Source organism: Hemitrygon akajei, chromosome 12 (assembly GCF_048418815.1).
Source record: "Hemitrygon akajei chromosome 12, sHemAka1.3, whole genome shotgun sequence".
Classification (NCBI taxonomy): Eukaryota; Metazoa; Chordata; class Chondrichthyes; order Myliobatiformes; family Dasyatidae; genus Hemitrygon; species Hemitrygon akajei.
This window is the reverse complement of record NC_133135.1, coordinates 90,277,884-90,301,510: the sequence shown is the minus strand read 5'-3', so window position 1 is coordinate 90,301,510 and position 23,627 is coordinate 90,277,884. Positions and strand designations below refer to the sequence as shown.

The window sequence follows — 23,627 nt, the reverse complement described above, 5'->3', positions numbered from 1 at the left end:
CTATTTTGTAAACCTACATGAACTGTGCCATGTGTGCATTCAGTGTACACATACTTCTGTCACAGGAAAAAAATTTGCACAAAATAAGATTTTTGCGCACACTGACTACTAAAAATTAGAGGGAACATTGTCCACTACCCTAACATACCTTACTGCTTTATGAATATGAACATCAGCCATTGTGGGGATTTGAAAATTGGTTTTCAAGGTCATGCTACGGGAGGTATATATTATAAGCCTTGGTCTGTTCAAAAGCTGTTTTCCCTCACAGTTTTTATTTGCAAGAGCTGGAATTTCTTAATATAAACCCTTTTAGTACAATTTACCTTCTCCCATTAAGAAAGAATTAAATTACAAAACAGCCATCATGCAATTCCCTGGAGACGATGAACACTGAATTCCGGCAACTATATACTTACTTTCTAGTGCTTAATAACAATTGCCAAATGGTTTCAACTTTATAGGGCCATATGGAGAAACTTTGCAGTTAATGATTACAATTGTATAAATGGACTCTTTCATTCCCTCAGTATTGGCAGGAGTATTCGATTAAGCTCAGCATTAAACATTGCACCTATCAAAAAATTACATTGAAATTATTAAACAAATGATGCTTGAAAATGGATTAAATGAATTTTGCAGTCTGAGAATTCAGACCTTTTTTTAAAGAATGTGATAGGATCTGCCGGTTACTGAACTAACCTCAGTTGGCAATAAAATGAGAATTTGAGGAAGGCATGGTGGTTAGCTGCTATGGAAGCAGTAAAATACACACCAAAATTTATTCAAGACTGCATCATGCTGACTGTGTAATAGAGTTTGACTCTGCAAAAAAGAGTAGTCGCAAAATCAAAGGCAAAAATAAAGAATACAGAACTTTTCACATTTCGCACTGATCTTCAACTTCACGTTAGTCTTAGTCAGTGCAAGTCACACCTCTTTCTAAATGCACGCCCAGTTACTGTCCAGATCAAAACTCCTCAGGACATGATTGTTTAAGGTGAGAAAACCTTTTCCTCAGGGAATGTACAGAATGATCTTGAACAGTTTGCTGCTCCTTAACTTGCATTTGAAAGAACTATACAAACAGTTCTTTCAAAGCCAAGATATTGAAAGATTCTCATGAAATCTGAGTTCAGGTAAAGATTCCTCTTGATACATAAAACACATTTCAAATAGATATTCTCTCCTTGAATTAACAGCAAAGAATATAATGAACCTTAATTGATTGCATGTAGCTTAGTGGTTAACAACACAATTTACAGTGTCAGCGTTCAGTAGTACAAAGTGCAAAGGAAATCTATTATCAAAGCACATATGTTACCACGTACAACCCTGAGATTCATTTTCTTGCAGGCATACTCAGAAAATCCTAGAAACATATAGAATTAAAGAAAGACTGCACCCTACAGAACAAACGAACAACCAAAGTGAAAAAGACAAATACAACTGTACAAATACAAAAGAAAAAAAATAAGCAATAAATATCGAGAACATAAGATGAACAGCCCTTGAAAGTGAGTCCATAGATTGTGGGAACAGTTCAGTGATGGGGCAAGTGAAGCCGAGCAAAGTTGAGTGAATTTCAAGTTTAATTGGCATTCAATTATACATGAGTACCCTTGGATACAACCAATGAAACAGCATTACTCCAGGACCAAGGTGCAAAACACAGTACCAACAGTCACACACAGCACAAAGGACATATACATCAGTAAAATACAGTCACAAAGCATGACCCAGATGGTGGGGGATCTCTCGTTTCCTCCTCCTGAAGTCATAATCATCTCCTTGGACATTACTGATATTGTGGACATCACTAAGTTGTGGCTGAAAGAAGCCTACAGTTGGGAGCTTAACATCAAAGGATATACTTTGTATTGAAAGGACAGGCAGGAAGGCATGGGTGGTGGTGTGATTCTGTTGGTAAGAAACGCAATTACATCTGTAGAAAGAGTTGACACAGGGTCAGAGAATGTCGAATCTTTGTGGATCGAGTTAAGAAACTGCAAGGATAAAAAAAACATTATGGGAATCATATATAGGCATCTAAATAGTAGCCGGGATGTGGGGTAGAGATTGCAAACGGGGCTGGGAAAAGCATGTAATAAGGGTAATGACATATTTGTAATGAGGGAATTGAATATACAATGGGATTGAGAAAATCAGATTGGTATAAGATCACAAGACAGGGAATTTGTTGAACACCTATGAGATGGCTTTTTAGAGCAGCTTGTGCCTGAGCCTGCTCAGGGAAAGGCTATCTTAGATTGGGTAATAACCCAAATCTTATTAGGGAGCTTAATGTAAAGGAACCCTTGGGAGGCAATGATCATAATATGAATGAATTCATACTGCAATTTGAGAGGGAGAAACGTAAGTCAGATGTATTGGAAAGCATGCAATGGAATAAAGTGGCATGAGGCATGAGAGAGGAGCTTGCCCAGGTGGATAGGGAAAGGATACTGGCAGGGATAATAGCAGAGCAGAGATGGCTGAAGTTTCTGGGAATAGTTCACAAGGCACAGGATAGACGTGTCCCACAGAATAAGTTCTCAAATGGCAGGGGTAGATGACTGTGCTGACAAGGGAAGTTAAGGACTGTATAAAAGCCAAGGAAAGGGCATATAAGATAGCAAAAGTGAGTGGGAATTTGGATGATTGGGAAGCTTTTAAAATTAAAAAAAGGCAACTAAAAAAGCTATAAGGGAAAAGATGAAATACGACATCAAACTAGCCAATAATATAAAGTAGGATACTAAGAGTTTTCTCAGTTATATAAAGAGTGAAAGAGGTGAGTGTTATTGGACCGCTGGAAAATAATGCTGGTGAGGTAGTATTGGGGGACAAAGAAATGGCAAATGAACTTAATGGGTACTTTGCATTAGTCTTTAGTGTGGAAGAGATTAGCTGTACGCCCGAGGTCCGTGAGTGTTAGAGAGCAGGAGTAAGTGCCATTGCTATTACAAAGGAAAAAGTGAAAGGTTTTAAGGTGGATAAGTCACCGGGACAAGATGGACTACATCCTGAGAGAGGTTGTTGAAGAGGTAACAGATTCATTGGTCATGATCTTTCAAAATTCACTTGATTCTGGCATGGTCCTGGAAGATTGCAAAATTACAAATATCGCTCCACTCTTTAAGAAGGAGTTTCAACTTGATCACAGATAAAGATAGATCTGGTCCTCAGGTTGAGGTTCTAAACTGGAAAAAGGCCAATTTTGAAGAAATGAGGAAGGATCTAAAAAGTGTGGATTGGGACAAGCTGTTCTCTGGCAAGGATGTCATTGGTAAGTGGGAGGCCTTCAAAGGAGAAATTTTGAGAGTCCACAGTTTGTATGTTCCTGTCAGGATTAAAGGCAAAGTGAATAAGGATAAGCAACCTTGGTTTTCTAGGGATATTGGAACTCTGACTAAGAAGAAGAGAGAGATATATGATATGTATAGGAAACAGGGAGCAAATAAGGTACTTGAGGAGTATAAAAAGCGCAAAAAAAACACTTAAGAAATCAGGGGAGCTAAAAGAAGACATGAGGTAGCTTTGGCAGTCAAGATGAAGGATAATCCAAAGAGCTTCCACAGGAATATTAAGAGCAAAAGGATAGTAAGGGATAAAGTCGGTCCTCTTGAAGATCAGAGTGATCGGCTATGTATGGAACCAAAAGAAATGGGGGCGATCTTAAATGGGTTTTTTGCATCTGTATTTACTAAGGAAACTGGCATAGAGTCAATGAAAATAAGGCAAACAAGTAGTGAGGTCATGGAACCTATACAGATTGAAGAGGAGGAGGTGCTTACTATCTTGAGGCAAATCAGAGTAGGTAAATCCCCAGGACCTGACAGGGTATTGCCTCGGACCTTGAAGGAGACTAGTGTTGAAATTGCAGGGGGCTTGACAGATGTATTTAAAATGTCGGTATCTACGGGTGAGTGCCGGAGAATTGGAGGATAGCTCATGTTGTTCCATTGTTTTTAAAAAAGGCTCTAAAAGTAATCTGGGAAATTATAGGCCGGTAAGTTTGATGTCGGTATTAGGTAAGTTATTGGAAGGAGAACTAAGAGATAGGATCTACAAGTATTTAGATAGACAGAGACTTATTAAGGAGAGTCAACATGGCTTTGTGCATGGTAGGTCGTGTTTAACAGATCTATTAGAGTTTTTCGAGGAGGTTACAAGGAAAGTGGGTGAAGGGAAGGTAGTGAATGTTGTCTACATGGACTTCAGTAAGGCCTTTGACAAGGTCCCGCATGGGAGGTTAGTTAGGAAGATTCAGTCGCTAGGTATACATGGTGAGGTAGTAAATTGGATTAGACATTGGCTCAATGGAAGAAACCAGAGAGTGGTAGTGGAGGATTGCTCCTCTGAGTGGAGGCCTGTGATTAGTGGTGTGCCACAGGGATCAGTGCTGGATCCATTGTTATTTGTCATCTATATCAATGATCTGGCTGATAATGTGATATGCAAATTTGCTGATGATACAAAGATTGGAGGTGTAGTGGACACTGAGGGAGGTTTTCAAAGCTTGCAGAGGGATCTAGACCAGCTCGAAAAATGGGCTGAAAAATGGCAGATGGAGTTTAATACAGACAAGTGTGAGGTATTGCACTTTGGATGGACAAACCAAGGTAGAACATACAAGGTAAATGGTAGGGCACTGAAGAGTGCAGTAGAACAGAGGGATCTGGGAATACAGATACAAAATTCCCTAAAAGTGGTGTCACAGGTAGATAGGGTCATAAAGAGAGCTTTTGGTACATTGGCCTTTATAAATCAAAGTATTGATTATAAGAGTTGGAATGTTATGGTGAGGTTGTATAAGGCATTGGTGAGGCCGAATTTGGAGTATTGTGTGCAGTTTTGGTCACCAAATTACAGGAAGGATGTTAATAAGGTTGAAAGAGTGCAGAGAAGGTTTACAAGGATGTTGCCAGGACTTGAGTTACAGAGAAAGGTTGAATAGGTTAGGACTTCATTCCCTGGAGCGTATTAGAATGAGGGGAGACTTGATAAGAAGTATATAAAATTATGATGGATATAGATAGGAGTGAATGCAAGAAAGCTTTTTCCACTGAGGCTAGGGGAGAAAATAAACAGAGGACATGGGTTAAGGGTGAAGGGGGAAAAGTTTAAAGGGAACATTAGGGGTGGCTTCTTCACACAGAGTGGTAGGAGTGTGGAATGAGCTGCCAGATGAAGTGGTAAATGCCGGCTCACTTTTAACATTTAAGAAAAACTTGGACAGGTACATGGATGAGAGGTGTATGGAGGGATATGGGCCGGATGCAGGTCAGTGGTACTAGGCAGAAAAATGGTTCAGCACAGCCAAGAAGGACCAAAAGGCCTGTTTCTTTGCAGTGATGTTCCATGGTTCTAAGGAGGGGAAGGCAAAAGAAAGGAAATTATTGGCCAGTTAGCCTAACCACAGTGGTTGGGAAAGTGTTGGAGCCCATTTTTAAGGATGAAGTTTCAAGGTACTTGGAGACTACTGATAAAATAAGTCAAAGTCAGCATGGTTTCTGTAAAGGAAAATCTTGCCTGAGCAATCTGTTAGAATTCTTCAAGGAAGTAACAAGCAGTTTGGACAAAGGATGTCATTTACTGTACTTGGACTTTCAAAAGGCATTTGATAAGGTGCCACACAGGAGGCTACTTAACAAGATAAAATCCTATGCTGTTAGAGGAAAGATACTGGCATGGATAGAGAAATGGCTGACAGGCAGGAGCCAGCAAGTGGGAATAATGGGGGCCTTTTCTGGTTGGCTACCAGTGACTAGTGGTGTTCCTCAGGGGTCAGTATTGGGACTGCTATTTTTCACATTGTTTGTCAATGATGTGGATAATGGAATTGATGGCTTTGTGGCAAAGTTTGTGGATGCTATGAAGACAGGTGGAAGGGCAGCTGGCAATTGCAGCAGGACTGAGACAAATTGGAAGAATGGGCAAAAAAAGTGGAGATGGAATACAGTGTTGGAAAATGTATGATAATGCAGTTTGGTCAAAGGAACAATAATGCGGACTATTATCTAAATGGGAGAAGGTTCAAACATCAGAGGTTGGAGAGACATCAGAGGCTTCGTGCAAGGTTAATTTACAGGTTGAATCTGTGGTAAAGAAGGCAAATACAATGTTGGCATTTATTTCAAGGGGAATAGAATAGATAATGAAGCAAGGAGAAAATGCTGAGGATTTATAAGACACTAGTCAGGTCACACTTGGAATATTGTCAACAGTTTTGGGCACAATATCTCAGAAAGGATGTATTGTCATTCCAGAAAGTGCAGAGGAGGTTCACAAGGATAATTTCAAGAATGAAGAAATTAACATATGAGGACCGTTTAGCAGCTTTGGGCTTGTACTCACTGGAATTTAGAAGAATGCTGGGGGATCTCATTGAAACCTGCTGAATGTTGAAAGGACTAGATAGGGTGGATGTGGAGAGGATGTTTCCTCTGGTGGGGGTATCCAGAACTAAAGCGAACAGCTTCAAAACTGAGGGGCAACCTTTTAGAATGGAGGTAAGGAAGAATCTTCTTTAGCCAGAGAGTAGTGAATCTGAGGAATGCTCTGCCACAGACTGTGGTGGAGGCGAAATCTGTGGGTATATTTAAGGCAGAAGCTGATAGTTTCCTGATCAAGGCATCAAACGATATGGCAAGACGGCAGGTGTATGGTGTTAAGTGAGATACGGATTGAGAAATGACAGAATGGGGTGATTAGACTAATTCTGCTCTTATATCTTATGCTCCCGTAGTGTTATTGTTGCATCATACAACCAGACCCGCAATCTCCCTCCCAAATGCTGACTCATCACCACCTTTATTTCAGCCAATGACAGTGATGTTACCAGCAACTTCAGTCAACTTTACTCACAGTCGAAAGTATAAAGCGAGTAGAGCAGGGAAGTAATGGCACAGCCTGGTGGTCCACCTGTGCTAATGGAGATTGTGGAGGAGATGTTGTTGTGAATCCGAACTGGCTGGGACTGGGACTGGGAACTTTCTGACTGGCTGCCAGTGACTAGTAATGTTCCACAGGGTTCTGTGTTGAGACCAATTCTTTTTACATTACCTTTCAATGATTTGAATGATGGAATTGATGGCTTTGTTGCAAAGTTTGCAGACGATATGAAGATAGGTGGAGTGATGGGCAGTTTTGAGGAAATAGAGAGGCTTCAGAAGACAGAAAGATTAGGAGAATGGGCAAAGAAATGGCAGATAGAATACCGTGTCAGCAAGTGTATGGTCATGCGCTTTAGTAGAAGAAATGAAAGAGTTGATTATTTTCTAAATGGAGAGAAAAAATACTAAAAACTTAGGCACAAAGGGACTTGGGAGTCCTCGTGCAGAATTTCCCAAAAGTTAATTTGCAGATTGAGTCTGTGGTAAGGAAGGCAAATGTGATGTTAGCATTCATTTCAAGACACTAGAATATACTGTAAAAGCAAGGGTGTAATACTGAGACTTTATAGAGCACTGGTGAGGCCTCACTTGGAGTATTATGAGCAGTTTTGGGCCATTACCTTAGAAAGGATGTGCTGAACTACAGAAGGTTCAAAGGAGGTTCACGAAAATGATTGTAGGATTGAGTGGCTTCATATGAACAGTGTTTGATGGCTCTGGGACTGTATTCACTAGAATTCAGAAGAATGAGGGGTGACCTCATTAAAACCTATCAAATGGTCAAAGGTCTTGATAGAGTGGATGTGGAGAGGATGTTTCTTATGGTAGGAGAGGACACAGCCTCAGAATAGAAGGGCATCCTTTTAGAACGGAGATGAGGAGGAATTTTATTTTGCCAGAGAAAGGTGAATCTATGGAATTCTTTGTCACAGGTAGCTGTGGAGGCCAAGTCTTTATGTATATTTAAGGCAGAGGTTGATAGATTCAGTGAGGTTTCAAACGAAGTGTACGATCTAGAGACTAAGAAACCTGGAGGTGGGATGTGAGCCCATGGTCAACTTCATTTCTTGTTGATCAAGGTGTCAAGGAAGATTCAAATCAACGAGGATGAGAACAGAAGGCAAGTGCTGTGTATCTCTGCTTGACCAGTTTCTCTCTTCCTTTTGCTCATTGTTGCCAGAGGAAGGTGTCTACGATTGACCGGTCTCTCTCTCTCTCTCTCGATGCTACTGGAGGATAGTGCCAGAGTCTTGGGTCTTGGGCAAGGTTTAATCGACATGGTTTGTCAATTGGACTCTGTTATGATGTATGTTTGATTTCTGGTTACTCCTGACGAAGGGTCTTGGCTCGAAACAGCGACTGTATTTCTTCCTATAGATGCTGCCTGGCCTGCTGCGTTCCACTAGCATTTTGTGTGTGTTCCTTTTTTATTGCTATTTTGTGAGATTTTTGATCGGGGCAGACTGACTCTGCAGCTTACAGTCAATAAACGACTTGGAGTTAAAATGAACTGAACAGAACATTTCTAGACTGTTTCAATGACTTTGCTGTTTGATGATTTATATTCTGTGTTTTTTGCTTGTATATTACCATTTGTGTGATTTATTCTTTTTTAGTGCATTGGGAGTTTGATGTTTTTCTTTGTTTCGTGGCTGTCTATGGAAAGATGAATCTCAGGGTTGTATACTGCATATATACTTCGATAATAAATGTACTTTAAATCTTTAGAGGGTATTGAGCTCATCTGGAAGCAAAGCCTTTTGTCACTTCTGTCAACCATGACAGACAATCATGGTGTCCTGATGAAGGGTCTCAGCCCAAAACACTGACTGTTTACTCTTCTCCACAGACACTGCCTGGCCTGCTGAGTTTCTCCAGCATTTTGTGTGTGTTGCTTGGATTTCCAACATCTGCAGATTTTCTCTTGTTTGTGATTGTCAACTCTGTCATTTGGTTTCACTTTGTAAGAGATAATAGCATTCAAGCCCTGCCACAGTTGTCAAGCATTCAGACAGACAAACATACTTTATTGATCCCGAGGGAAATTGGGTTTCGTTACAGTTGCACCAACCAAGAGTAGTGTAGAAATATAGCAATATAAAACCATAAATAATTAAATGATAATAAGTTAATCATGCCAAATGGAAATTAGTCCAGGACCAGCCTATTGGCTCAGGGTGTCTGACACTCCGAGGGAGGAGTTGTAAAGTTTGATGGCCACAGGCAGGAATGACTTCCTATGACGCTCAGTGTTGCATCTCGGTGGAATAAGTCTCTGGCTGAATGTACTCCTGTGCCTAACCAGTACATTATGGAGTGGATGGGAGACATTGTCCAAGATGCCATGCAACTTGGACAGCATCCTCTTTTCAGACACCACCGTCAGAGAGTCCAGTTCCACCCCCACAACATCATTGGCCTTACGAATGAGTTTGTTGATTCAGTTGGTGTCTGCTACCCTCAGCTTGCTGCCCCAACACACAACAGCAAACATGATAGCACTGGCCACCACAGACTCGTAGAACATACTCAGCATCGTCTGGCAGATGTTAAAGGACCTCAGTCTCCTCAGGAAGTAGAGACAGCTCTGACCCTTCTTGTAGACAGCCTCAGTGTTCTTTGACCAGTCCAGTTTATTGTCAATTCGTATCCCCAGGTATTTGTAATCTCCACCATGTCCACACTAACTCCTTGGATTGAAACAGGGGTCACCAGTGCCTTAGCCCTCCTCAGGTCCACCACCAGCTCCTTAGTCTTTTTCACATTAAGCTGCAGATGATTCTGCTCGCACCATGTTACAAAGTTTCTCACCGTAGCCCTGTACTCAGCCTCATCTCCCTTGCTGATGATCCAACTATGGCAGAGTCATCAGAAAACTTCTGAAGATGGCAAGACTCTGTGCAGTAGGAAGTCCGAGGTGTAGATGGTGAAGAGAAAGGGAGACAAGACAGTCCTCTGTGGAGCCCCAGTGCTGCTTACCACTCTGTCTGACACACAGTGTTGCAAGCGCACGTACTGTGGTCTGCCAGTCAGGTAATCAATAATCCATGACACCAGGAAAGCATCCACCTGCATCAGTGCCAGCTTTTCACCCAGCAGAGCAGAGCGGATGGTGTTGAACGCACTGGAGAAGTCAAAAAACATGACCCTCACAGTGCTCGCTGGCTTGTCCAGGCAGGCATTCTTCATTGATTCAAGTTTAGTTTGGGATTGCCACTTTGCCCGTGAGATGGCTTTCCGGAGATTGTACCAGGACACATCTATGACTGTTCTTATAAAGTTCACAACAACCATGGTGTATTCATTCAGATACCCTGATAAGTCCTTGAATATGTCCAGTCCACCGACTTGAAGCAATCCTTTGGTCACTCTGCCTCCTGCGACCATCTCTTAGTTGTTCATATCTCTTGATCTTTAGCTTGTGCCTGTATGCAAGTTGGAGAAGGACAGCCAAATATAATTTGGGTGTTGAACAGTAGGCATTCCTTAACATAGTGTAGCAGTGATCCTTGATTGATGTTCCCTACTATAATTTGGAATGCATTGCGACTGCTTCTTTATTCAATATCTCAAGTTACTTCAGCTTTTGGTTATATGTAAACTGAGGTCAGAATCACAGAGGAGAACTCGCTTGGTAAGTACAGCAGAAGACACTGAATCATTAGATGTTCCAGGTCTGGGAAACAAGAGCATGACAAAACCACACATCCGATCACCACAGAGAGTTTATCGTGAAACACAGACCCCCACCTTTTGTCTTCTCGGAATCAGCAGTTTGGTCCATGCCATGAATCAAGAAACATTCGGGTCTGATTGCCCAAATCTGGCGTGTTCAGAGTGAGCCATATCTCCAGGTTCCAGCTGCTACCATCCAGGAAATGGTATCGCAGCATAAAAGTCAGGACCAGTAGGCTCCAGGACAGCTTGTTCCACCAGGAACATCAGACGTTAATTCACGCTGATACAATTATATTTCTATGCTATATTGACTGTCCTGTTGTACATACTACTTATTACAAATTACTATAAATCGCACATTACATATTTAGATGGAGACGTATGTAACTGGGTGACCATTGAATGCTATTCATTATCGTTAAAAAGTGTACTCAGGCATTCATCTGGGTAATGTGAGATTATTTGTCTGTGCCTTTAAATGGAGATGGTGATGTCATTACACACGCACGGGCTAGTGGGGAGACCATTTTGCTTTCTGCTGCAGGAGCTGGTGGGGCTTTGGGATCAAGTTCGCCAGAGGTGCTAGGCATGGTGAGGAAAGATTTTCATGAATAAAGAACTTGATGCTGGATAGCGTGGCTCGCAAAGTTCCTTACCAACCAAGCAGAATTGCCACTACCGTATTAGTTCTGTATTAGGACTGTATTAGTTCCATATTAGTACTGTATCAGTTTTGTGCGATTTTCTTTGTAATTTTATACTGCATACGCTATTGGTGGACACACAAGTGTGTGGATCGAACGTTAAACGGAGATTGTAATGGCAGGATCTGATTGTAACATTCGTTCGTTTTGTTTTAAGACCCTCTTCTGGCACTTAAACATCTAAAACAGATAAAGGAATTAAAACCCAAAAAAGTAGTTGCTGTCTCAAGTGTGTACTACAACACGTAACATAAAAGATTTTTGCTCCTCATGTCTGTGAAGGATGTAATATAGTCAATTCAATTCAATAAGTCCACCAAGTCCTTCAGAAGATAGTGAAATTGCTAGTTCAACTAAAATGGTTCAAAAGTAAGCTGCTTAAAGGAAAATTATTTGCTTCAGATTGCAGTGAGAGTAATTCAAAAGAGGTATAGTAGATTTAATAGTTTTGTAACCAGCTGCAGCATGCCTCTGTGGTTCACCAGAGCCACCTTGGGAAAACTGAGTTTCAATTTCTGCTGCTGTCTGCAAGGAGTTTGTACATTCTCTTTGTGACCATGCAGGTTTCCTCCAGGTGTTCTGGTTTTCTCACACTTTCCAAAAAGATGTACAAGTTAAGGTCAATAAATTGTGGGAATGCTATATAGGTGCTGGAAATATGGCAGCATTTGTGGGCTGTGGCCATCACATCCCCATACTGCCTTGGATGTTGGCACAAACAGCGTGCTTCAGTGTATACTTTGATGTTTTGACATGTGACAAATTGAGCTAATCTTATTTTTTTTTCTTTTTTCAAGTGAATATATTGAAAATATAGTTCTGGCAACATCTCTGTTGAAGGATAGTTGATGGGCTAAATCATCCTTGATTTGGCTGCCAATCTTATTCACCCCTCGCTTTATTTTTCACTTGACATACCAATACTACTTTAATGAAGGAAGGCAGAATCCAGAACAAATTTATGACCTTTGGAAAATTGTTAAATGTCTCCAATAACTAGAGACACTGGAAAAGAAGTTTCAATCAAACTAAAATTAATACACAATTAAGAATGTAATTCAGCTGGACAAACTCCAGCTTCTCTACCCTACCACAGACGTACTCCTAGAGTTACTCCACTGAACTGGCAACTTTCATAATATAATCCAAAACTAATGAGGGAATATTGGCCATGTAAAAGTGTGGGAGAAGACCATCAAGCAAAGGTAATTTTGCGCATTGGTGTTTCCATACCAGTCACTGATGTAACCAGTTATTCTTGCTGCTGCAGAAGGTACAGGAGCCTTTGGATTCAGTACACCACCAGATTCAGGAACTGTTGTTACCAGTCAACCATCAGGCTCCTGAACCAGAGTCGATACATTCACTCACCCCAACACTGAACTGATTCCACAACCTATGGATTCAAGTTTTCATTTTTATTTTATTTATTTTTTATTATTATTTTGTTTTTGTTTTGTATTTGCCCAATTTGTCATGTTTTGCATATTGGTTGTTCATCATTGTTTTGGTACAGTTTTTCATGGATACTTTTATATGTCTTTGTATTTACTGTAAATACCTGCAAGAAAATAAATCTCAGGGTAGTATATGATGACATATACGTACTTTGATAATAAATTTACTTTGAACTTTGAAGATTGTTGTTGCAACACCACTTAACCAGCTGATCTATCTCACTCTTGTACGCCTCCTTGTCACCATCTAAGATTCTGCCAACAACAACTGTGTCATGCACAAATTTACAGATGGTATTTGAGCTGTACCTAGCCACAGTCATGGGCATAGAGAGAGTAGAACAGCAAGCTAAGCACGCATCCTTGAGGTGTGCCGGTGTTGATCGTCAGTAAGGAGATGTTATTTCCAATCCACACTGACTAAGGTCTCCCAATGAGGAAGCCAAGAATACAGCTACAGAGAGAGGCACAGAGTCCCAGGTTTTGAAGCTTATTGATTAGTACTGAGGGGATGATGGTGTTGAATGCTGAGCTGTAATCAATGAGCAGCAGCCTGATGTAGGTATTATAGTTGTCCAGGTGGTCCCCGAGGTCTAGTGCAGAACCATTGACTGTAGATCTACTGTAGTAGTAGAAAAACTGCAGTAGATTCTTAGGCATCTTTGCCTATGTCCTTGCTTAGGCAGTGCAAGTACGTGAGGATACTCTATGATTTCTCTGATGACTTAAAATTATGTATCTTTATTTCTGTGAAGGGGAGTGAAAATACTTAATATTAAATTGAGAATCAATTATGGAAGTTTTTTTAATAGACACAGATGTGGCAGTTTTACAGCATACATATTCTCAAGTTGACAAATGTAAGTGGAAAAATGCTTGGCAGTAGTGATCCCCATGGAGTTGTGAAGTAACAGGTGTTAAAGTTGGCAGAGCAGCTTTTTGCTGAGTATGGAGTTAATGACAGTAGTGGCCAAGGGAAATAGTCTAAAGCAGCTTTTTTCCTGGAAGATGTATTTAAGAAAATGTATTTTGCAGCAGGAGAAATGATAGTCTTTATTTAAAAGGGGTTCGTTCCCTTGCATAATATTTGTAATGGCTGTAATTATTTGGTTACACTGTTTATGTAATAATGTGCTAAACATTTCAAATGTTTTCCCGCAAATATTTATTTAGCTATTCCCATCAAGGAAAGAAGAAAATAAACTGGCAAAATTTTGTGTCAAGTGTTTCCAGATGAGTGGGCTGCATTGACAAGGACCGCTTTTAACGTCCACTCTCAATTATTGTTGAGGTGGTGTTAGTGAGCCAGCCTGAGCTGCTTCAATCCTTGTAATGATTATCCTCATAAAATGAGGTCAGGAGTTCTTGGATTTTAACTCAAAATGGTGAAAAGGTAACAATATATTTTCAAGTACTGGTGAAAGGTTTGGGTCAGAATTTAAAAATAATAAATTCCCACACACTCCCTGATAATTTTGGATCAGGGAAGGTCTGCTGAAAAAAAACTACCAAATGGACGTAGTGCACTTTGTAATTCACATAGCAGCCATCGGTTGATTATGGTGAAGGCACTGAGTGTTTACGGTGGTAAATAGGTTGTGATCAAAAACGGCCAGTGCAAAGCGGCCAGTGAAGGAGTGGAGATTTGAGGCTTTGACTTGAGAGGCTTCGACAAGAAGAGGCGGAGGACGAGCTTGCTCCCAGTTAGTCTTTACAATGCCTCCTGAGACGGTGATGTGCCTCTCCTGTGAGATGTGGCAGTCTTGGGGGAGCTCCCCTCTCCTGCAGAGTCACATCTGCCAGAAGTGCTTGTGACTGGGCGATCTGGAAGACCGTGTGAGGAATCTGGAGCAGCAGCTGGATGACCTTCAACTCATAAGGGAGAATGAGGCAGTCATAGATGAGAGCTACAGGAAGGTAGTCACACCTAGGCTGCCGGAAGCAGGTCGTTGGGTGACAGTCCGAGGGAGGAAAGTGAAAGAGAGTAGATAGGTAGTGCAGAGCACCCCTGTAGTCATTCCCCTGAATAATAAGTTTACCGTCCTGGATACTGTTGACGAGGACGACCGACCAGGTGTGAGCCACAGTGGCAGGGCCTCTGGCGCTGAGTCTGACCCTGTGGTGCAGAAGGATGGGACGGAGAAGAGAAGAGCTGTCGTCATTGGAGACTCTATAGTCAGGGGAGCAGACAGGAGATTTTGTGGACATGAGAAGGACACCCGCATGGTTTATTACCTCCCAGGTGCCAGGGTCCGGGATGTCTCTGACTGGGTGCATGACATCCTGGTACGAGAGGGAAAGCAACCAGAAGTCGTGATACATGTTGGTACCAATGACATAGGCAGGAAGAGGGATGAGGTCCTGAAGTGTGAGTTTCAGGAACTAGGCAGAAGGCTGAAGAACAGGACCTCAAGGGTGGCATTCTCAGGATTGCTGCCAGTGCTACATGATAGTGGATTGATTATTTGATTAGTTCCAAGGGTTTAGATGGGGCAGAGTTTATTAAGTGTGTCCAAGATGGATTCCTGTCACAGTAGGTTGACAGGCCGACTAGGGGGAATGCCATACTAGATCCAGTATTAGGTAACGAACCGGGTCAGGTCACAGATCTGTCAGTGGGTGAGCATCTGGGGGACAGTGATCACCGCTCCCTGGCCTTTAGCATTATCATGGAAAAGGACAGAATCAGAGAGGACAGGAAAATCTTTAATTGGGGAAGGGCAAATTATGAGACTATAAGGCTAGAACTTACGGGTGTGAATTGGGATGATGCTTTTGCAGGGAAATGTACTATGGACATGTGGTCGATATTTAAGGATCTTTTGCAGGATGTTAGGGATAAATTTGTCCCGGTGAGAAAGATAAAGAATGGTAGGGTGAAGGAACCATGGGTGACAAGTGAAGTGGAAAATCTAGTCAGGTGGAAGAAGGCAGCATACATGAGGTTTAGGAAGCAAAGATCAGATGGGTCTATTGAGGAATATAGGGTAGCAAGAAAGGAGCTTAAGAAGGGGCTGAGAAGAGCAAGAAGGGGGCATGAGAAGGCGAGTAGGGTAAAGGAAAACCCCAAGGCATTCTTCAATTATGTGAAGAACAAAAGGATGACAGATAAAGTAGGAAGATGTGCCTGGATACTGTGGAAGTGAGCGAGGTCCTCAATGAATACTTCTCTTCGGTATTCACCTATCAGAGGGAACTTGATGACAGTGAGGACAATATGAGTGAGGTTGATGTTCTGGAGAATGTTGATATTAAGGGAGAGGAGGTTTTGGAGTTGTTAAAATACATTAGGACGGATAAGTCCCCGGGGCCTGATGGAATATTCCCCAGGCTGCTCCATGAGGCGAGGGAAGAGATTGCTGAGCCTCTGGCTAGGACCTTTATGTCCTCGTTGTCCATGGGAATGGTACCGGAGGATTGGAGGGAGGCAAATGTTGTCCCCTTGTTCAAAAAAGGTAGTAGGGATAGTCCAGGTAATTATAGACCAGTGAGCCTTATGTCAATGGTGGGAAAGCTGTTGGAAAAGATTCTTAGAGATAGGATCTATGGGCATTTAGAGAATCATGGTCTGATTAGGGACAGTCAGCATGGCTTTGTGAAGGGCAGATCATGTCTAACAAGCCTGTTAGAGTTCTTTGAGGAGGTGACCAGGCATATAGATGAGGGTAGTGCAGTGGATGTGATCTACATGGATTTTAGTAAGGCATTTGACAAGATTCCACATGGTAGGCTTATTCAGAAAGTCAGAAGGCATGGGATACAGGAAAGTTTGGCCAGGTGGATTCAGAATTGGCTTGCCTGCAGAAGGCAGAGGGTTGTGGTGGAGGGAGTACATTTAGATTAGAGGGTTGTGACTAGTGGTGTCCCACAAGGATCTGTTCTGGGACCTCTACTTTTCCTGATTTTTATTAATGACCTGGATGTGGGGGTAGAAGTTTGCAGACGACACAAAGGTTGGTGGTGTTGTAGATAGCGTACAAGATTGTCAAAAATCGCAGAGAGACATTGATAGGATGCAGAAGTGGGCTGAGAAGTGGCAGATGGAGTTCAACCCGGAGAAGTGTGAGGTGGTACACTTTGGAAGGACAAACTCCAAGGCAGAGTACAAAATAAATGGCAGGATACTTGGTAGTGTGGAGGAGCAGAGGGATCTGGGGGTACATGTCCACAAATCCCTGAAAGTTGCCTCACAGGTAGATAGGGTAGTTAAGAAAGCTTAGCTTTCATAAGTCGAGGGATAGAGTTTAAGAGTCACGATGTAATGATGCAGCTGTATAAAACTCTAGTTAGGCCACACTTGGAGTACTCTGTCCAGTTCTAGTCGCCTCACTATAGGAAGGATGTGGAAGCATTGGAAAGGGTACAGAGGAGATTTACCAGGATTAGAGAGTATTTACCTGGTTTAGAGAGTATGGATTATGATCAGAGATTAAAGGAGCTAGGGCTTTACTCTTTGGAGAGAAGGAGGATGAGAGGAGACATGATATTAAGAGGAATAAATAGAGTGGACTCCCACCACTGCTCAGTACAAGAGGACATGGCTCTAAGGTAAGGGGAGGGAAGTTCAAGGGGGATATTAGAGGAAGGTTTTTCACTCAGAAAGTGGTTGGTGCGTGGAATGCACTGCCTGAGTCAGTGGTGGAGGCAGATACACTAGTGAAGTTTAAGAGACTACTAGACAGGTATATGGAGGAATTTAAGGTGAGGGGTTATATGGGAGGCAGGGTTTGAGGGTTGGCACAACATTGTGGGCCGAAGGGCCTGTAATGTGCTGTACTTTTGGTACGTTCTATATCAAGCAGATGCTTTTATATATAGTATTTATCTTGCAGTGTTGCTGGAATCATATTCTTCCAGGCTAGTACAGAATTCTGTTACACTTATAATTTATACCTTCCAGATGATGAAAAGATGTGGGAAGCACAGAGGTGACATCTGTCTGTGATATTGACATAAAGCCCCATTTTATTGCAAAATATTATAAGGCATGATAAATGTGCGAAATAAGATATTTTCAATAGTCTTTGGAGGTCAAAACTAGGTATTCATGAGGTACTGTGAACCAACAACAGCAACAGAAACGCATATGATTCGTAATCTGTGACTTCCTAGCCTGGCATGTCCCGCACTCTACAATTACTATCAAGCTACAAGGGGTGATTGATAAGTTTGTGGCCTAAAGTAGAAGGAGATGAGTTACATGCATGTGCTGTTCAACTCTTTGAGTGAAAATGCAGAAAGTTTTGAAGTTAATAAATAACTCATCTCCTTCTACCTTAGGCCACAAACTTATCAATCACCCCATGCTGTGGACCACTTCTGGAGGTCCAAACGCCGACTTCTACAAAGGGATCCATATGCTCCACGACCGCTGGACTAAGTGTGCAGATGTAAGAAAAACAAATGTGCTAGGTTTTCTAAAATTGACTCCTTCTACCTTAGGCCACAAACTTATCAATCACCCCTCGCATGTTTAACATAAGAGTGCAGAAGGGCATGCTGGGAACAGCACTAGGCAGATCTAAAAATAAAAACACCAACCTAATGAAGCTGGACTACCACATGAATGCTAAATAGCATGAATATGACCAAGCTCACAACGAATGCATCAGATTGACAATTTGCAGTCCTATCACATCTAGTTGTGAATGGTATAGAAACAATTAAACAGGATGAAGCTTCTAGTAACTACATTAGGTACAAACTTTTTTTCATATAATTTTACCTGAGACCGAGATTTAAACTAATGGTTCTTATGGGGCACCTCTGAAAATGAGGCCACAATTAGCTTGTTAAATATTGAAGGAAGCCATTTACAAGGATATATTTGAATATTCACTTCAAACAAATTTCCAACATGAAAATGGCAATCATCCTCATCTAATAAAATATATTTACCTTCAATACACAAGCCCATTTGTTTATAAATATATAAAGAACTCGCTGAAGGGTCTCAGCCAGTAACGTCAACTGTACTCCTTTCCATAGATGCTGCCTGACCTACTGAGTTCATCCAGCATTTTGTTTGTGTTGCTTGAATTTCCAGTATCTGCAGATGTTCTCTTTTTCGCTTATAAATATATCCATATTCTATATTCATCCTAATCTAGATCAAATAATGACCATGGGACAAACTTAAGTCTTGTTGGAATTCCTAGACAAAAATACATTTACACATTGGTCTTTAATAATGTAAAAATGGAGAAAATATATAGAATAAACTTCTAATAATATAATGCATTTCCTATATATCATATACTTTGTTACAAAACTTGAACATCAGTGCTATCTTCTGTTAACAATGTTATTGAAAATCTTTACCCACCGTAGGCTTTTTTCCTTCTTTCAGAAGTGTTTTTCTTCTCAAAACTCCTTGAATTGTGACACATCCCGGGAAGAAGTTCACTGCCAGCTCTTCAGATTCCACAGAACTGGGAATAAGAAAAAGATAACGTGATGAGCATTGATACAATGCAACAAACCAAAATGGGTCAAGGATCTTCAATGCATTTCAACTTGAAGGGTATCTTGAAGGGTATCCTATTTTTTTCTTAACATGTAAAAGCCAGAAAGCTATTTTTCAATACAGTTCAGAGCTCCAACCACATACCCAAAATGATTTGTATTTAAATTTCACCATTGACATTTCAAATTATTTGCTTGATTAAATCAGAGCAGACACAGCATCACAATTTGTTGAAAATTACCGAACATTTTTGAGATTTGTGTTTCATGCTTCACCTTACAGTATATGTTTTCAAATGACTTTTGGACAGCACCATTACATAAAACAATTTCCATAAATGCATAAAACAATTTCCATAATTTCCATAAATTTCCATATGTAATGGAATCAACTGAGGCTATGTTGCAATTAAACAGGAATCTATTAATCCTGAACAGCAAATAATGGAGTAATGATGACTTTATGTGAAATGGACATTTCTAAATTAATCTCAGGCACTTCCCAGAAATGTTCCCTTCAAAAAAGGTGAATTATGATTCATGCTAAAACAGTTATGTGACAGCTTGGTTACCTGGATGTTAGAATCACTTTTAAATGAAAACTAGTTTATTCTAATAGCAATTTTCTTCCTTTCTAATTCTGTCCATGTGCTCTTGAGAGTAGAGACTGTTTTATTTATTGCACTTATTGACATACAGCACAGAATTGGCGCTCTGGCCCTTCAAGCCCAGCAATCCCTCAATTTAACCCTAGCCTAATCATGGGGAAATTTGCTACAATCAATTAACCTATCAACTGGTATGTCTCTGGACTGTGGGAGGAAACTGGAGCACCTGGAGGAAACCCATGCAGTCACAGGGAGAAAGCACAAACTCCTTACAGGCAGAGGCGGGAATAGCCTACACTCACTCAACAATAGCTCACAGAGCCAATCTCTGCACATTGCCTAGGTAAGAAGGGCAAGTGTTTGCACCAAGATCCTGTAACAGCAGCTCCTCCATCACCATCCCTCCCTCCCGCACTCCATCCCTTCCTTTCTTCTCTTACTTTCGCATCCATATCTCTCTCTTGCTCTGTTCTACCGCTATCTTTCACGGTAACATATCCTGAGTACTAAATTAGGTACTACAGTATATGCACTTGGTTTACACAAACCCATGAAAATTCGTTCTGAGTTCACAGGTTGTGCTGAAGCAATTGATTTGAGTAGGAAAAATACATTGTGATTCAGAATCCAAAACTAAGGAAAAGCCTGTCATCTTTGGTTCCTGTTCCAATTACATTCCAGGAAGAATGTATCTGCACATTCGTTTGACTTGTCTATGATTTCTTATCAAATAGCATTATTTTAAGTTCCTTAAACAAGAAATACTGTGCTTATGAAAACTTATCCTATCAACTCCTTGTCCCATCTGGAACACATCACCACTCTCAGGCAAGTGCTGCACACTCTCTCACTGGTTCACTCAACATTGAACCGTGCAGCAATAAGATTATCATTTTATTACTGCAGAAACATCAGTGGAGGCCAGTACTTTGCACCTACATTCCCAGAGCAGTCTGACTGCATAAGTATTTTCAAGCTGATTTTGCACCTATGCATGTGTGAACTCCAAGACTAAGAGCTCTACAATAAAAAATCAAAGATCCATTGGTAGCACAAAGCAGCATTATCAATTTATTGTTTTTAGTAAATTAAGTACGAAAGGAGCTACGAATACATTTACAACCTTATCAGCATTCAATGAAGCAGGTGCTGTTCCTTTTTTAACTGATATCTACTGGAAAGCGCACTGTTAAGTGCAAGTAAATATATATCTGTAGACATTTCACAAAATGAAATTTAAATTCTTTTTAGCAAATTTGCAAACGTGACCACAAATTGCCACAAGAGCAAGCATAGAAATGTTTTGTACTCATTTTAAAAAAAAGTTTGATTATCAAAGGACACATCATAACATTAAATTACTCCTAGTTAGAACATTGTTGAATTCTTCTGTGGCACTGTCATGGTAAAATTCTTATTATTCAGAACAAGAAACATTATCAGAATGTACAACACAATAATACTCAATACTTTAACATCAGGAAGAAACTGAATCAAACACCCAGAGACAGAAAGGCAATCCAAATTTCAAAATCCACCACCATGTTGGTCAGTTGATTCAAAAGAGAGGAAGCAGATTCATTGATCCATTTTAGTGCCACCACCCTGATTATACTTTGGACAGAGGGAAATGAGCCATGTGAATTCCTCTTAGAAAGAGATTATTACCTGTTGGTTTTCATGTGCCCTCGAGAGCCATTCCTCCCAACTCGTGGCACTGGACAAAGGGAATAATAGAAACGGTTCCTGCAGAATTTTATTGTAGTTTTAAAAAAAGCAATATTCTGGAAGATTTTATGTATTTATGATTATCAAGTTATCGTGGCACTATTAAATAAATTAAACTACTGATGTAAGACAATCACAAACTGGAGAGATTCTGCAGATGCTGCAAGTCCAAGCAATATACACAAAATACTGGAGGAACTCAGGAAGCCAGGCAACATCTATGGAAAAGAGTAGTTGACATTTCAGGCCGAAACCCTTTGGCAGGACTGGAGAAAAAAAATGAGGGGTAGGTTTAAAAGGTGGGGAGAGGGAAAAGAGGAACACAAAGGTGGTAGATGAAACCTGAAGGGGGAGGGATGAAGTAAAGAACTGGAAAGTTGACTGGTGAAAGAAATACAGGGATGGAGAAGGGGGAGTCTGATAGAAGAGGACAGAAGGCCAAGGACAAAAGAAAAGAGGGGAGGAGCACTGGAGGGAAGTGATGGGCAGGCAAGGAGATAAGGTGAGAGAGGGAAAAAGGGATGGAGAATGGTGAGAAGTTCAAGAAATTGATGTTCATGGCATCAGGTTGGTGGCTACCCAGGATGTTCCTCCAACTTAAGTGTGGCCTCATCACAACAGTGCAGGAGGCCATGCATAGGCATATCTTAATGGGAATGGGAAGTGGAATTGAAATGGGTGGCCACTGGGAGATCCTGCTTTTTCTGGTGCTCAGCAAAGCAGTCTCCCAATCTATGTCGGGTCTCACTGATAAGACAGGAAGCCACACCAGGAGCATCGGACAACAGACTCTCAGGTGAAGTGTCGCCTTACCTGGAAGGACTGTTTGGGGTCCTGAACGGTAGTGAAGGAGGAGGTGAGAGGCAGGTGTAGAACTTGTTCCACTTTCAAGGATAAATGCCAGGAAAGAGATCAGTGGGAAGGGAATGAATGGACAGGGAGACCGCTCCCCCTCCTTCACCATTCCCCATCCCCTTTTCCCTCTCTCACATTATCTCGTTGCCTGCCCATCTCCTCCCTCCAAGTGTTCCTCCCTATTTTCTTTCCTCCATGGCTTTCTGTCTTCTTCTATCAGATTCCCCCTTCTCCAGCCCTGTATCTCTTTCAGACAGACAGACATACTTTATTGATCCCGAGGGAAATTGGGTTTTGTTACAGCCGCACCAACCAAGAATAGTGAAGAACCAGGACCAGCCTATTGACTGAGGGTGTCTGACACTCCTAGCGAGGAGTTGTAAAGTTTGATGGCCACAGGTAGGAATGACTTCCTATGGCGCTCAGTGTTACATCTCGGTGGAACGAGTCTCTGGCTGAATGTACTCCTGTGCCTAACCAGTACATTATGGAGTGGATGGGAGTCATTGTCCAAGATGGCATGCAACTTTTCAGACACCACCGTCAAAGAGTCCATTTCCACCCCCACAACATCAATGGCCTTATGAATGAGTTTGTTGATTCTGTTGGTGTCTGCTACTCTCAGCCTGCTGCCCCAGCACACAACAGCAAACATGATAGCACTGGCCACCACAGACTCGTAGAACATCCTCAGCATCATCTGGCAGATGTTAAAGGACCTCAGTCTCCTCAGGAAATAGAGATGGCTCTGACCCTTCTTATAGACAGCCTCAGTGTTCTTTGACCAGTCCAGTTTATTGTCCATTCGTATCCCCAGGTATTTGTAATCCTCCACCATGTCCACACTGACCCCTTGGATGGAAACAGGGGTGACCGGTACCTTAGCCCTCCTCAGGTCCACCACCAGCTCCTTAGGTCTTTTTCACATTAAGCTGCAGATGATTCTGCTTGCACCATGTGACAAAGTTTCCCACCTCATCTCAGTACCCACCTCACCTCACCTCTGTACTCAGCCTCATCTCCCCTGCTGATGCATCCAACTATGGCAGAGTCATCAGAAAACTTCTGAAGATGGCAAGACTCTGTTCACCAATCAACTTCCCAGCTCTTTACTTCATTCCTCCTCCTTCAGGTTTCACCTATCACGTTGTATTTCTCTCTCCCCTCCCCCCATCTTTTAAACCTACTCCTCAGCTTTTTCTCTCCAGTCTTGCCAAAGGGTCTTGGCCCGAA

At 41.5% G+C, this 23,627-nt stretch overlaps 1 protein-coding gene across 6 annotated transcripts in view; it reads right to left on the bottom strand.

Moving 5' to 3' along the window:
* Nucleotides 1–23,627, bottom strand: part of ralgps2 (Ral GEF with PH domain and SH3 binding motif 2) — a 516,901-nt gene that overhangs the window by 63,197 nt on the left and 430,077 nt on the right. For 5 of the 6 annotated variants that reach the window (XM_073063652.1, XM_073063658.1, XM_073063655.1 and 2 more), the window contains 2 exons: nt 21,480–21,557; nt 19,064–19,169 (listed from right to left, as the gene is read on the bottom strand). In XM_073063652.1, coding sequence (XP_072919753.1) covers nt 19,064–19,169; nt 21,480–21,557 — 184 coding nt within the window. The remainder of the gene's footprint in view (nt 1–19,063; nt 19,170–21,479; nt 21,558–23,627) is intronic. The other variant, XM_073063657.1, reaches the window with a different exon arrangement.